This window comes from Odontesthes bonariensis, chromosome 17, assembly GCF_027942865.1.
Source record: "Odontesthes bonariensis isolate fOdoBon6 chromosome 17, fOdoBon6.hap1, whole genome shotgun sequence".
Taxonomy (NCBI): Eukaryota; Metazoa; Chordata; class Actinopteri; order Atheriniformes; family Atherinopsidae; genus Odontesthes; species Odontesthes bonariensis.
The window spans coordinates 27,470,194-27,486,605 of record NC_134522.1 but is presented as its reverse complement, the minus strand read 5'-3'; the positions used below and the strand labels follow the sequence as shown (position 1 = coordinate 27,486,605).

The following is a 16,412-nucleotide window of genomic DNA, read 5'->3' as shown; positions in this document are numbered from 1 at the left end:
TGTACATCCCTTTGGTTCACTTTGCATTGTTTTAAAGGCTCTTTACAAATAAATAAAATTGACTTTGATTATTGATATCATTGTGACGACAAATCCACCTCTAACCCTTTAAAGTGCTCTGTTGTCTGTAAATGTCTCTTGATTTGTGGACTTTATCTAGTGTTTAAACTGAACAAAAAGAATACTTTTTTGTCTCAGTAGGTTTAATAAAAGAGCCAAGTGAAAGTGTGTTTAAGAGATTGAGGCAAGGGAGGATAAAACTCTGTAACGGTGGGTGAATAACCGAGCATGTGTGACAGGAGAAGGTGTGAGGGGGGAAGTTGTCGGTCTGTGTGATTGACTGAGTGACTGTGACTGAATATTCAAGCCTGTTGGTTAAGTGGAGCAGGAAAAGTGAGAGGGAGGACAAAGCAAAGAGTTGGAGAGAGAGAGCAGATAGACAGCAGCTCACCTGCTCCACAGCCAGCTTCTTGCTGGCCTGTCCGGTGATGAAAGGCTGCAACCTAGAACACAAACAAAGAGAGACTCAGATCAGATCAGGGCCTTTATTTCACACATAGGCCGGCTTTTATGACCTCAAAGTCACGCAGGTGCAGAAAATGAGAACCGCTACTCAGACAGAGGTACAATCTGAAATCCCAGTAAGTTTACAAGAAAATTAAACCGGCAGATTTTATGGACCCCTCAAACTCTGAACACTTTCAGATAATAGTTTCCAGATACTCGTTTCCAGACACTTTTCCAGACGTTAGGGATTTATAAAATCTGAGGTTTGTTCAGATTCTATTTCACTGTTCACCTCAGCAGCGAGGACACAGTCTGTTTGCCCATTTCTGTTCGGGCTTCTGATTCTTCGATCGTGCGTTTCTGAGTTTGTTGCCTGAAGCTCTGCACACAAAACCAGATTTAATGGATGCGGAGAGGATATCACTGACCTAAAGCCACATCACTTCAAATAATTTCCTTCTACCCAGTCAACAATGAGATCTTGTAATTAAGATTTTTTGGCCAGTGGTGGTATTAAGAACAATAATGGTAATCTTTTTTTAAAGGAATAACCTTTCCAAGGGTATAAATGGCAGTTCAATGACAATTCCTGTAAAATCAGAAAAATGTTCTTTAATAAAAATATGTCTGATGATGGGAATTGAGGTCACTTAGGTGCCATTTATACTAATCTGTTTCTATATCGTTTCTATCGCGGATGCACTGTCCATTTACATTAAAATACTGGAATACGACTTCATAGGTGGAAGGATTCAAAGACGCCGGAGCCCACGTAAGCATTCGCATACGATGCTGATTTTAGCAGTTGTAAATGGTGAGAAACGGGGATCCGCAGTGCTGAGCTCTAGCTACTGCGGACGTACTCCTCCCTGATTCGCTAGGCTGGTATCGTTGGTCATGTGACTTGAGTGCTGGGAAACGAAAAACAAACAAGCCTGCTTCACTTTAGTTACACACTTCCTTTCTATTCGTGTCATCGAGAAGAATATGGAAATCATGGACAACCACGATCAGCATGGGAGCCTGCTCCATGTCCTACTGCTGGTAGTATGCTGTGCACAACAATACGTGGCAAGGAGGCGCCAGATTCAACAAGCTTTGATGATGAGAACCCAGCCACTGCAGCAACGCAAGCCGTACATGGAGCGCCGCTTTCGGGTTAGACCGGAAAGAAGCAGCGCATGGTGGGACAATTTCGTGGACCAAGTTGTTGTCGCCGAAGAATAAATAATAAAGAATAAATAATAAAGCATAATAAATAATAAAGCAAGGGCGATCATGTGATGTGATGGCTGATTAGTCATGTGACTAGCGAATCAGCCGATCCCCGTTTCAGCAACTTTGTGTGCAAATGTAAATAGTTTGCAAGATGCCGACACGAAGAAATGGTGAAATGAATTAATGTAAACAGAGCCTCACTCAGCTCACCCGACTTCCTGCTGCAGATCACCCCAGAGCTTCAGAGCCCCGACTCTAAATGCTCTGTCACCATTGGTATCCAGCCAGGATCTTGAAACAAACTAAATATTCTTGCCCATTGATCTCTATGTATATCTTGGAATCTATTTTTAAAATGTCCTGGAAGCTAGTGCAAAGACACTTAACTGGCAGCTGAGGTCTGTACAGTCTGGTGTTGATCAAAAGATTTTTGGTTCAGGCAGGTAAAAAAAAACAAAAAAACTGCGGCAGTAATCCAGGCATGATGACATAAAAGCATACAAAAAGGGTTTAAGCGTCTTTGAAGGTGAAGATGGATCGCACATTTGAAATAACTGTCGGATAATAAAAGTGAGAAAACAGCAGCTCTGGGGTCCACCTGTTACAGACAGTCCAACATGTCTGCAGGTACCAAAGTAACTTCAGCGCTGGCAGATTTGTTGATCCATTTCTTTATTCCCAATACACAATAAACCATTTTACTTCCGCGTGTTGGCTACAGCAAAAATAACGAGACAATACTGACAGTGACAATACTTGAATTCTGAACCAACGTGTCGGGCTGATCAGCTGCGCCATACTATACATAGATGCATGCTAAGGAGGTGAAGCAATAGCCTTACTGTTTGCCACTGTTAAAACCTTTTAGAAAAAGAAAAAGTGCATCTCCTCAGGAGAGAACTTCAACCAATCAGATCAACAGCAAGTGACAAGCAGAGCCAGTAAACAGGAGCTGCCACTGTTGACTAAAATCTGCCTGTAGCCCTGGAAAAGGGGATTCTCTTGTGATAGGGATCTTTGGAAAATTCTGGAGAATCTAGCAGCCTCACAAGGTAATACAGGCATAGGATTTCATTAGATTACTATGATCTTCACATCTTTGTTGGCCCCAGGCGAGCGCTCATATAACAGGCAACTGCCGGGAACAATAGAGGAAAAATGGTGTGAATGAGAAATGAGCTCAGACTGAGTGACAGGCAGACCAGCTGTCTGTCTGAGAGCGCAATCTCTTCTTAGACAGTGGCAAAGATAATCAGTAATAAACGTACCACCCGCAGTAATTCCTAAGCAGCCATCCCACCATCCCAATGGCTGGAATTAGCATCGTTCCCGGAGGCTCCCCGCCCTCTTTCCTGCCCACCCAGCCTGGCGCTGAGCCCTCCCTGGAGGCTTACAGTAAGTGCTCAACTCTCGCTGATAAGACGGAGAGCGCAAGTTAGCTTTTAATTAATCTGCTTTAACCAGAGAAAAGGGAAGGGGGAAGGGCGAATGTGGCATCTTCACCTCCATCACTACCCCCCCACCCCCCACCTCCATTCTCAGACCTCATTATAAAATCCCAACCAGGCCGGCAGATTGCTCCCTGCTGAGAGAACTATTCAGGGCCTCGTATATGTGCTAGAGGAGACCCACTCCCCAGGGCTCTGACCTGGACACTGTGGAGGGGGTGGGGAGGAAAATATTAAGTTAGGCAACAGGTACTGAAGGAAAAGGGGGAGGGGTGTGAGGGTGAAGATAAAGAGGGTAAAACACAGCAGAGCAGCAAATAAGGAAAAAATGTTGGTTGAGGGCAGAAGTAGAAAAGGATAAGAGGAAGGGATTGAGGCAGTAAGAATTAAGAAGAAAGGGAAGGTACATGAACTAAGGAGACAAAGATAGGATGGTAAAAGAATAATGTGATGTGCTAAGGGCACAAACAGTGAAGCACAGATGAAGGAAACAGGAAGGGAAGGTTTGAGGTGATAGAAGTTACTTTGCCCAAATGCAAAGTTAGAAGTCACGACAGATAAACTAAAATGAGCAAACTTTGCCACCTCGTTATCTGTAGAAGGTTGGCTACAAAGTCAAATCAGATGCACGGTAATAATAACGTCAGTAATACATTTATGTGACTTCTATGGTACTTTTAAAGTCTGAGCGGGAGGTGACTGTTACACAGATTCACCACATTGATGTTTAGAACTACAAAACAATGATGTGAATGCAGAGAAGAGCAAAGGAAGGGAGGATGTGGGACAAAAAACAGTAGACTATGGAAGAATGATCATATGAAGTGAGATAAGAGGACACTGTTATACTATGTTTGATTTAGTCATACATTTAGATTTTTGCATGTGAGATTATTGAAGAGAGAAGAAAAAACACTTTTAAAACAATTCATCTAAAATCTACAGGTCTTCAAAACATTAAAGTTGGAATGAATGCTTAACCATTCAGTACCCCTCTGTCAGTGAGTGTGCAACATGCATGATATCTGTTTAAACCGTCTACTGCTTCACTTTGGACAGTGACAGGTCAGCATGTGTAAGTTTGCGTAGTTAAATCTACGGCCTCCAGTCCTGATTTTGTCATTGTTAAATGGATAGTCAGTCTTATGAGGAGCTATTTTAGGTAATAGCAACCAAATTAAAAGCCCTCAATATTGTGTTGGGTGGGGGTCAAAGGTTAGAGCGAGAGGGCCATGAGAACATGCTTGTGTCCCAGTGGATCATCACAGATACATGAAGCATAAGAGTAAAATGAAAGGTGAGGGCAGTCTCTGAATCCAGTCGAGTGATGAATGAAACGGCAGTCAAACCCTCTCAGAGTACGACATATTTATCATGTTGGATGGATTACTGATACCCACGTTCAGATGATGAGTCACAATCTTGTTGGTTAACCTCCGGCTTCTCAATCAGCACCATCAAGTCAACGGTAGAATGTGGTTCATGTTCAAAACATTCAGAACTGATAAGATTCCCGGCAGCTTCTGTTGTACTGCATTGCTACCAACTAGCAGATGTTAGCGAGCTAGTGTGAAAAACAACATCAGCATCGTCTGTAGTTGTGCCTCCAGCCAACGACAAAGTGAATTGAAGATCAAACTTCTGAAACGTCACTTCCAAGAAAGATGTGCATCCTTCATCAAGGATTCCTGATTCACAACTTCAAAATGCACGTCAAAAATGTCAATGCAAACTTTATTTGAAACATTTCCAGTTCAAGCAAAGCCTAACAAAGAGGAAAGCGTTCCTCTGAATAATTAAAGCAATTTAACCAAATACCTACAGATTGATAGCTTGGCTGACGCGTCCACATCTCGATGAGATGGTGGTCTGGGAACTAGGTGTGCATTTTCTCGTATTTGAGGCGTGGTTTACGAATGCCTAGAGCCGTTTATTGGGCGCTACGAATGTCTATCAAATGGCGTCTGGTTCTTCCCATGCTGCTTTGCGCGCGATTCATAGCCAGTTGTATCACTTATACCAGATGACGTATGTAGAGCGACAGAAGTTTGACGAGGAAGAAGGCAATGAAATCTTTCAACGCCAAACGTTGCTCTTTTTTAAGTAAACTTGCGTTCTAAGCTACTTAAAACACTTTCTAAGGCTGCATTGAACGGTAACGTTTTGTCCGCTGCCATGTTGGATTAACACTCTACAAGCTTCGGTGTCGCGCATAGACGTCGTCATCGTCTTGCTGCCCCCCCCCCGTTCTGTGATTGGTTCCCTAACTCAGGCAAAAATAAGGGCGGTGGTTTCCAGGCTGACTTTGCAGTGTGAATGAAATCGCGTGCAAAGCAGCATGGGAATTCCCAGGCTAACAGTTTGATGTAAATCTCACAGTTTTGATGGGAAAGGTTCGGCGTGTGTCCAAAACACTTCTTTGGTTTTTAAAAAACGTTTTTCCCATCCTGTCGTCACATTTTCCAGTTTGCCAGGTGTTCACCTCGCATATTTCTGAGTGGTGCCCACAGAGGTTTTTCTATCTACAAACTCATCAGCAACATCATGTATACCTATCATGAAATTCATGGTCAATGAGGTAATAGCCTATAGAGGTCATGGAAATGGTTTAGAGAGAATTACTTTCTGCCCGAGGAGAGAAAACCAAAGAAAGTGTGCAAACTGGTCTTTTAATTGCCCTCCATATCAGCAGAAACACTTAAGTTAAGTAAACTCTGAGCATGAACTGAATCTTATGTCTCCTCTTGTAGAGTAGAACAAATGTTTTCATTTCTAATTCACACAGTCTCAGGAGTGCTTCACACTGACTCAGATTTCCTAAAGAAACTCGTAGCTGCTATTGTGAATAAAAGTCAAAACACACACTTGCTCCCGTAACAACATTCGCTTCCCCCACGATTAGTTTTCCTATACGAGATATTTTCATTATGATTCAACTCCACTAGTAATTTCATGGGTATCATAATCACTGTGGAGCCCGTTTTGCCTCTCATTTACATTACGTGCAGAGTTTATGTGTCTTTCCAACGTTTTGTCGTTCGGCTCCTTAGCATTGAGGTGAGATCTTTCAACAAGCCTTGTTTTTAAATCGCACTGATGACTGCGGCCGTTTGTTGTTTAGGTTTTCAAATCAACTTCCATTTCCATTTCTGCACGAATGAACCGAGGTGAACCAATGTAAGCGAACAATTTCACTATTCAAACAATAATACAATCAATAAGATAACGAGGAGGAAGGATGAGACGGAGAGGAGAGATAATCTGCAAACGGGGGGCTGAATCAAATTAGTGCTGCGATGAGCTAGGATGTAAATAAATGATGATAATAATCTGAGCCTCCAACTCGATTTTCCAGCTGGAGACTAGATCCTCGGAGGCAGTCACACACACGACACACACACACACACACACATCTTCTTTCAGCTCTACAGGACAATTAAATCAGGCATAATCACAAACTCACTCACACGCAACTGCAGTGCACACTCATACTTTCTCAGAAACAAAATACACTTATGCGTGTGTGTATATATATATATATATATATATATATATATATATTTACATATACACATACATACACAGTAGATATATGTGAATACAAACCCTCACACAACCTGACACACTCTCCTTCACAAAGACTATGTGTGAGTTGGGTTCATTCAGCAGCTTGGCAAGAGGATAAACAGATTCAGCCAAAAGAACTGATTGTGTTCTCTTGTCCTCTAGCTGGTCCGTCACACACACACACACACACACACACACACACACACGCACACACACACACACACACACACACACAAAACCCAGAGAGAGACAGCGAGAGAGAGAGGGAGAGGGAGAGAGAGAGACATAGAGACAGAGAGACAGAGAGAGAGAGAGAGAGTGAGTGAGTGAGTGTACCTGGTTTTGCAAATTCGCAGAAGGCAGGATTATATAAATGGCTGTTTTGCAGAAAGAGTACACGGTACATAATATCCAAAAATCATTTAACTACACACAAACGCACACTGCTACTATACTATTGAAGACTGACTGATCACATAATGCAGATAATATAGTTATGGTATCAAAGAATAATAAATCTGTGAAGACGCACACATCGCAGTGCTGCGTCTTTGATGTGTGGAAGTCCTGTAAAGATAACTGCACAGTTACATGTGTCGCACTGTGCAGAAGTTTACTCACCTGTCATGTGTCACTATAAGGGGCAAAGTCTAATCAGTTACAAATCACAGTCAAAGAACCGTCCTCAGACACATGGCGGACAAAGGCTCCGACAGTAGAGCTTCTGACCCTGATCTCAACCAGAGCTGCTTCACAGCTTCACAGAACCACTACCCATGTTAGCTCGAATCAGCTGGAAATACGTTGCAGTATTTTGACCTTGTGCAACACTGAGATGCCTGATTTTTTTCGCGTTAGTATCATTGTAGCTTCAAATCTACTGGAATCTGAATTGACAGACAAATCCTGGGCTCAGTGGTTAGAGTCGGTCGTCTAATAACCGGAAGGTTGGCAGGTTCGAGTCCCACTCTCGCCACCATTGGTGGAACTGACAACTGGAGGGGTGTCAGTCCACCTCCTTGTCATGGCCGAGGTGCCCCACAGTACCCTCATGCTCCCCGGACGCTGCATCTGGTTGGCAGGTTGGCATCTGTCTCTGAGTGTGTGACCCTGTGCATGTGTGTGTCAACAGGTGCAAACCTGGATGGGTTAAAAGCGGAGGACAAATTTCGTGTGTATGCATGCCCAATAAATAAATCCGATCTTAATTAATCTTATTTCTAAAGAGTATGTGATCACATACTCATTTGAAACAATATTCCCACAGTGCCATCTTGGCCTCTTCCAGTTCATCCACAGCTTCACACAGCACACAGGCAGGCTCACAGTACCTCCCCATCACCAGCAGCTGAACACACCAACTCTTGCTCACAGTCACAACACTGTGCTGGTTAGGCTCACTTAAAATTGTTTTTATTGTTCTACAGGCTCCAGCAGATTGCAACCACTTAGTCGCATTGTCTCACCATTTATTTGTTTTTGAGACAATGCTTTTTTCAGCAAGTAGGTCGAAGCTCAAAAGTTGTTGTTTTGTGTAACGAAGGAGAACTTGAAAAAAGACAAAAAGCGGAGGAGGAATTTTGCGTGCAGAATGAGAAGCCAATCAGCAGGCATTTCCTGGTAGTTAATCTCTGAAATCAGGTAGACATCACTTTAGGAGACAAAGTTCTAAAATGATAAAACACATCTTCTCAGTTATCTATCAAATGGAATATTTTTCATAGTTGTGAAAATTCAAATCATCTGATCAACTTCCTGGCAGGTTTACAATGTCGTTGTACTGCTAAGTGTATTGGAAGTGAGCTGTTTTGTTTTTTTTAAGCCACACTTAACTGAAGTTTATCACCACTGGCCGAAACATCTGGGAGTTCGAAGATGGAAATTAAACAAAGTAGGTCAACACGTAAAACTATTATAAGACATAACCAGTACGGTTCGACTTAAGCACATGCTAGGGTATTTCAAGTAGGACCTTCTTATTCATGGAAAGAAGCTGATTAAGAAAATTGGTTGTCAGGGACTTTAATTTCAACGCCACTTTGATGCTTTCTGAGAATTATTCTCATTTTAGAGGGATTTCCTTCACTTTCTTTATGCCACTGAGAAAAACTGGTATAACAGACACACAAAGGGGCCGTATTTAATAACCCACTAACCCATCCGTGGCCGTTTGATGGGGGCTGTGACATTTTTCAGATGGACGGGATTTCTGGGTCAGTTAGTGCCTGGCTGCTCACTGTGGAGACGAGCTGAGCTCTTCCTTTGCAGATATTTTGGGGAGCGTGACTGGTCTTGTGAACAGCGATTAGAGATTCAGTGAGACTGGGGGCTGTTAACGACTGGGGGCTAAACACACACACACAACTACACATTAATGAGAGCTGTGTGACAAGAACGAGTTCAGCTTCTGGGATGAACGAAGAGAAAGTACATGAGGGTGAATGAGCGCTGATGTCCGTGATTCTGACTGATTCTGATTCTAATCCCAGTCCAGTCAGCCATGAATGTGCATTCAAACAACCGGTGCATACATCCACGTGAATTTATTACCTTAAATTTTTAAGAAAAGATGGAAGAAATGTGGAAAAATGAAGCATTTATCCCTTTAGTTTATCCACTGGGCCATTTCACAAAATCTGGAAGGCAAGCTGGGGGTTTTCCTAGAATTTAACCATGATTAATCAGAGCAGTGCCTCATAAGTTACCATGGAGATTTATTCTGTGCAGCTAGCCTGCTGCGGATCATGTGAATACCACACTTGATTTGTTGTGCCTCATCCTGGTGATCAGTCAGCCGTCACTCTGATCAGATACCAGTTCATTTTCTTTCCATAATTATTCCAGATCCTTTATATTCAATTTTGTCCCATTTTGATTAGCCTGCACTGAAAACCACAGATGCATACAATATTCTTAATTACCTATTGTTACATCACCTTATGTCATCATTTTTCACACTTAATACACAATACTAAATATTCATCTGTACTGCTGATTAGAAATTGAATGAATGTTGCAGTTAATGAGATGATAAAATGTCTGCTTGAGTTTCAAAACGAGTCATAAAGACGACAGAGTTAGGTGCGACAGTAGAATCAGAATTTTTTTCTGCAACTGACTTCAATAAAAAACTAAACTGTGAATCTCTTTGTCCATTTACTTTTGTACAATGTCAACATTTCTGTTCCGAGGTATAAATAGACGAAAGAGGAACGTACACACATAATGGGTGGAATACATAATCATCGGGAAATAAAGGGAATTAGAGGATTTGTGGGTGGTCCTGAGCAAAATTTACTTCCACTGCTCATTTTTGAGATGTTTGTTCTACGTTTTGCTTGCATTGGCATTAAAGGGGAAGAAAGAGGGGGAATCAGAACTGCGCCTTTACAACTTCTTCTCGTGCTAGTCTTACCTTGTAGCAGTCTCATTGTCTCAGTCGATACACCTACTGTTTCAGATAGAAACTGCACTGAGTCCAGTGGCTATGGAGCTGTACTAGCATCACAGTTTGGTGGCACGGCAACTAAGGCATGGAGCGCATTTAGTGATTTAAGCCTCAGTATGAGGTGTACACATGATAGAAGCATTCCAACTGCTCACTTTAAAAGGTAAAGTGTTCAAATTTTTAGCTCTGGAATAGCTTAAATGATCTTTGCAGTTAAAAAAAAAATGTCTTTAATAAATGTAGATTTCTAGGTGGTGTTATTTCTCTTAACATTTAGTTACCGTTTCTCACTGGATGTAAAGTGCATTTGTTTTTTCTATTTCAGCATCGACCTCGAGTCTGTGGAGCAAACACGTGAACACTCATTTCTCTGATTTACATAAAAGTGGCTCCATTTAGTCCCACCTCCTCAACCTGACTTGTCTTACATGAATCATATAAAACCCAGATGCCCTGGCAAGGCAGACACGGGCCTCCCCTGACCAGCCTTATACTGGATTTCTGAATCCTGCTTTTGTGAAATAGCTCTCAGGTAAAAGCAAATTTGCAGCTGAATGGAAACTTGGCCAATATGAGTGCTTGGTATGGGTCGGATATCGTTGCTAACATCTTATGTCCATATTGAGATTATTCACAGAAATGCAACATCAATGAAATAAAAAAAATGCAGCTTAGTGCAACAAGTCAAGCAGCTCAATCAACCTCTGAAGAAGCGTTTCAGGCAACAGGAGATACATTGGGCCGATCAAAGATGCAGACTGTATGCAGGTCATTCAATTTGACTTCCCTTTGAGAGGTCTCTGTAAAATGCTGAAAAATTCAACAGCTATGCGAGGCCTCTGTTGACAACATGAGCATAGTGTGGCATGAACCACTGTAGCGTGTTATGAAGGCTTGAGAATGTGTGTGTCTCAGAGGCTGGTGGTGTGACCAGAGGGGAGGATCACAGCGTTACACACCACTAATCATACAAATGGGGAGAATCACACGCTATTAATTCACACACACACAGACAGAGACACGCATAAGTCTGAGAGATCAAAGATTTAACAGGAGGAACACATTCAAAGCCAGACCCTGTGGCGACAACGTCGCACTCGATTCTCTAAAATAAACTCTAGAAAATTTGGAACTCGGAAACAAATTATATGATTTGACTCAATGCCTAAATTACACTTTATCCCTCATAGTAAATTTGCATGTCACTGCACACTCTGCAGCTCTGTGGAGGACAAGCCGAGGCAGTGAAATCTTCCTTTCACCTCTACCAGCATCATTTCCTTCAACGACATGTCTCTGAAAGAGGCAAACGCAGACAGAAAATCAAACAATCCAGGTAGAAATATGCTTGGAAAAAAGTGCCAGGTACTTAGAACTAATTGCAGGTGTTGATGACTTCAAAGTTCACGAGCCATAATTAGGTAAAAGTTTTCTCAACACTTTCCTGTTCTCATCTTTAATCATGACATACCTCTTTTACAAGGATTGTAAAAAGTGAAACTGTGAAAAGTGTGAAGACATCTGTGTTGTTTTGTTTTCAGCATGCTTCTAATAATACAGGTTACTTCTCCTAATGAGGGCATATCTTTAGAGCGTTGATGGTATTTTAGAAAACAATGTAACCTTTCCCAGCCCCATGAAGAAACACTTCGCTCAGTTTCTCAGTGTAAAGGAACTTAACTGTAAGGCACAGAACAACTTCAGGCCTGATTTGCCTCCTGTGTGCCCTCATTCTACATATCTGTATAATTATAAATATTGACAGGATATAAATAATATTTCCGTACCAGCTTTTTAAGTGAAATTATTTGGTAGTTTCCCATGTTTCACAGATGGTAAAAATCTCTGTGCTGTTGTTTTACTACCACCCCCAGTCAATGCTATCAAGCCTAAAAACACTGAAAACCTTTCCAGTTGTTCACAACCATAATGAGTAAATCTATAATTAAATACTAATAAAAAATATGAATGATAGACCAAAAAGCCTATGTTGAAATAATGCTTATATGCCTGAGTTTTCTGTGTTAATGACTCAACATTAATAGAAAATAAGACTGATCAAAAAAAGCTTTGAATTTACACGTAAACTAAAAGAAATCGGGGTCTTAAAGCTAGATTTTGTCAAAGTGGAGGGAGCGAAGGTTGGTCATATTTCAAGGGTGAAATATTTCTAACATAGTTGCAGTTAATTACATGACAGAAATGTTCATACTAAATCTGGCTTTTTGGGACCCCCGGGGGTCTGGTCTGGTGCTTGCTTTGTCCTGCTGTTAATTTAGTTTTTTTGCATTTGGGATGGTGTGAACACCGACGGTGAGCTGGGATCACCACCAATCAATGCCAGAGCGCTAAATCATAAATCTCACGGAAAGCCAATAACATCTGTGAGGTAAAATGCTCAGGCGTCAGCTCGGCCTCAGCTTAGATCCCGTCATTTCAAGCATCACGTGTGTCCAACAAAGGGCAGAAGGTCAGCATTCATCACTTTCCCTAATCAAATTGTTTCTTTATAGTAGCATAGCAACAGTGGTAACCATGAGAGGTGCATCCCACAAGCATCTGTTAAGAGCTGGGGTTTGGACAAAAAGACTGGGAAATAATGAACTAGACCCTGTTATAGTCCTTAGAGAGAAATATGTGAGAACTATTAACGTTAAGTAGCTAAGAGTACTAAAATTGATAAAAAAATGTCTTCCTGTTCCAATGCCGTTATGTTTAAGATGATTCATATCAACAGAGAAACATTTTTAAAAAGCAGGGAAGTTCTTAGATTGCTGCATCCCGCTCAGTCAGGGAATTTAGTGACATTTCAGGGAAGGAAACTTTCCTGATTTAGTATGCTCAAACACTAAGACTTCATCAAAAGGAAGTGAGTGTTTAAAGTTGAAATCCTTCCCTGTGGAACGAGCTTCCCACCATCAGCAGGAAATCACATCATCTCAGTATTCAAGGCCACACTCCGAAGTTTACTACCACTTCAGACAGTCATTTTCCCTGCATTTTCCTCTCTTATAGTCTTTCACTCTTGAATTTCATCAGGTTACCATCTGGTGCTTAGTTCCTCTGTCTGGTTTCTCAAGGCTGTTCTGAGTGTTGTTGAGTCTTTTGTTAACAAGGTGAATGTGTAATTGACCCTCTAAAAAGGCTGAAGGCCTTCACCTATTCACTGTTATTGACTTGATCTCAAGTTAACAGAGCCTTTTCTCAACACTCCCAATGAAAGTCAATCTTTTCGTGCCACTTTGAAATGTAATACAGATGAAGCACAGAGAGAACTCTCATACATTTTTTTACATGAATGTGACAGATTTAGCTAGTAGAAACTCTAAAACTGAATATATCTCCACAGATTCATACAATATGTTCATAGGAAAGTCGAGCTGAAATGATTAGTGGATCAGACAGAAAAAGATCACGGTTGAAGCCACTTTTCAAGCATGGTTACATTCTTTTTTAAATATGAGGATGTGCAGTTTTCCTTATTTTACTCATTAACTTGAGTGCAATTTACATTATGAAGTATTTTTGGTGCATAAGAAAAGAGTGACGTCTAACTGGATAGTTCAACTGCCTTTTAATTGAAAAACATTAGCAATTTGTCGAGTGAAATTTGACTACATTAAACTGAGTCAGTGACCTCCCTTTTTTACCTAAATTAAAAACAGTTTTTATCTATTTTTTTTTTTTATTATTGGAATGCTTTTGTGATATGACCAAACCTCCTTATTTCGATTTAGAATTGACTCTTACAATATGACTTCATATTGACTTCTTACAATATGACTTGACTCTATGGACAAATTTCATCTTCATTATCTATCAAGAGTGCCTTTAGTCATGTTTGTGTAGAATGCAGTATAATGTCATCTCTGTGCTAAGTGCTGTGCAACTACATACTGAATTTTGGTTTCAGATGTTTAGACAATTTTGCGGTTAAATATGATGCAGTGGCAAAAAGAGAAAAACAACTTGCCAACGCATGCCATCAGCACAATTATAACAAGCAGGTCGATGTTAGCAATGACGCACGCAAGCAGAGTTGATCGCAAACTGAACGGTATTATTAACTGACGTGTAGAAAGCCCCGTCTTGTACAGCTGACGTCTGTCAGTTGAGCAGAGAAGTTATTGTGTTTTAGTAAATGCAATAAAAGCTTCCGGACAAAACCAAAAAAAAAAAAAATCGGACAAAGAATCCAAAAAAAATAATCTGTTGAAGATGATGTTGCGACGTTATTAGAAGTCCCAAAAACTCTTTCATTTTAAAGACAGGAACAGCTGTCATCATTACCAAGCTGTCCATTTTTTGTACATCCAGAACAACAAAATTAAAGTAAATTAAAAGCTGTATAGTCTATATAACTGTTTGTAATTGCTAACCTTTTTCTAGTTCTAGAAATGCTGTAGTTTTGAACAGTTTTAGTTTTATATAGATCAGGGTCTGGGAGCTCGTAAACAACCTGCTAATGCTGTGTTACTGAATAACAGGGTGCTGAGCACTGACAGGGTGCAATTTAGAGATGAGGAAGCGATGCTTTGGCCCGATTTGATCCCTGGCTTTAAGGATACAGGCCCCCAAACGAAACAAATTCAAACTCTCAATGAGCACAGACAGACCGAAGCTTGCAGGCACGTGTGTATTGCTGCGAATTAAGAGGACCAGAGCTTAATTGGAAGACCACAGCTAATATACACACATTACCAATCAGGGACAGCACCAAGGCTAGAGGCTTGCTAGTCGAGACCATTGCTTAGCAAGATGTGAACGATGACAAATGTACACTGGCACTGAAACAGCAAATCAGAGCATCGCTCCAGCTGAACCACGAAAAGCACAAGTGGATGTGAAAGCTTCAACATTACATCCATTTGTGGCTTCAGAAATACACTTTATGTCAAGTGAATTAGATGAACGATTGCTGAGAAACACAAAGAACATGAACACGCGTCTCGTTTATATGCCTGTAAGCTTTCTCTGACCCCTTACCCCAACCTTCACCATCATCATCAGTAACTAACCCTAAACATAAACTAATCCTATCCATGACCCTAAACCCAGTCTTACCCACCAAAAAGCACTTTTTACACATTGGGACGAATGGAAGTCCCCACATTTACAGGAAGTCCCCATAAGTTGGCGTCCCGGCATGTTTACAGTCAGCAGTGTTTATGCGTTTCACTCTTTCCATCTGACCCATCATGTTTTCGAAGAATTCAGGATCACAGAATTGAAAACATTCTGTTTTGGTCACCTCACCAGCTGCTAATTGATTTCCGGGGTAAAGGTGGAGCATGAATTATATGATAAATGAAAGAATGACCTCAAATATTAGTCAGAAATACAAGGCGTTTTGCTTTCCAAAAACATAAAACCAGACAGCGTGTCTTTCATCTTCATATTCCCGGTGGAGCTGTTTACTCTCTGAAGATATGATGATTCTGTGTGACAGCAATGATTAATCTGAGCTCACTGCAGTCACTTCAGGAGGTCAAAGGTCAAACGGCCATCAACAGAGTTGCCGGCGGCCTGTGGTGGCAGACTTTTTGGCAGCCTGTTGTCACCATGGCAACCATTCACGGCAGCAGGGAGTGGCTCCTGACACCCAGTCAGGCCTCAGCATGTGTCACAGTGGCTACATATAAATCTCTCCTTCCCGAGCAATACAATATGGCTGTATGCAGCGCACTCATAAATGACTGTCCAACCCCAAAACCCACGTCTTGCCGGCCATTGCTCCATCCCAGTACATGGAGAAACATTGCCCGTCTCCCCGTTTGTCTTTATTCAGAGCCACTGCATCTAAGCAGGAAGAACAGCACAAGATGTTACTTATTGGTTGATCTGTGCACCTATTATATAAGATGTATACAATATCACATTACCATTTAATGCATCTTCTAGTGACTTTTACATCAGTGTTTCCTGTTTGTCTGACCGCCAAATTAATTAATTGATGAATACAAAAAAAGATGTTTAAAATAAGCTTTCTAATTTTAAGGATTTTATTGCACACCCTTGGCAGTACAAGAAGCCCTTTAAGGGCACACAGACTCCAAATGATTTCCTAAATGATTTCCTAAAAACATCCCTCATAAGTTTCTACACATGAGTCAGCTTTGTGTTCCAAATTAGAATATTACCATCGCAAGCCTGCACACTTGTTGTAATAACAAGAAAGGAAGATAGGGAAAGTGAATTGCCTATGGTGTTAAGTACCTGCTTGT

At 41.2% G+C, this 16,412-nt stretch overlaps 1 protein-coding gene across 1 annotated transcript in view; it reads right to left on the bottom strand.

Moving 5' to 3' along the window:
• The window catches only part of brf1a (BRF1 general transcription factor IIIB subunit a), a 121,090-nt gene that overhangs the window by 13,497 nt on the left and 91,181 nt on the right, over positions 1–16,412 (bottom strand). The window contains exon 17 of the mRNA XM_075447706.1: positions 452–503. Within this exon, the coding sequence (XP_075303821.1) occupies positions 452–503 (52 nt within the window). The remainder of the gene's footprint in view (positions 1–451; positions 504–16,412) is intronic.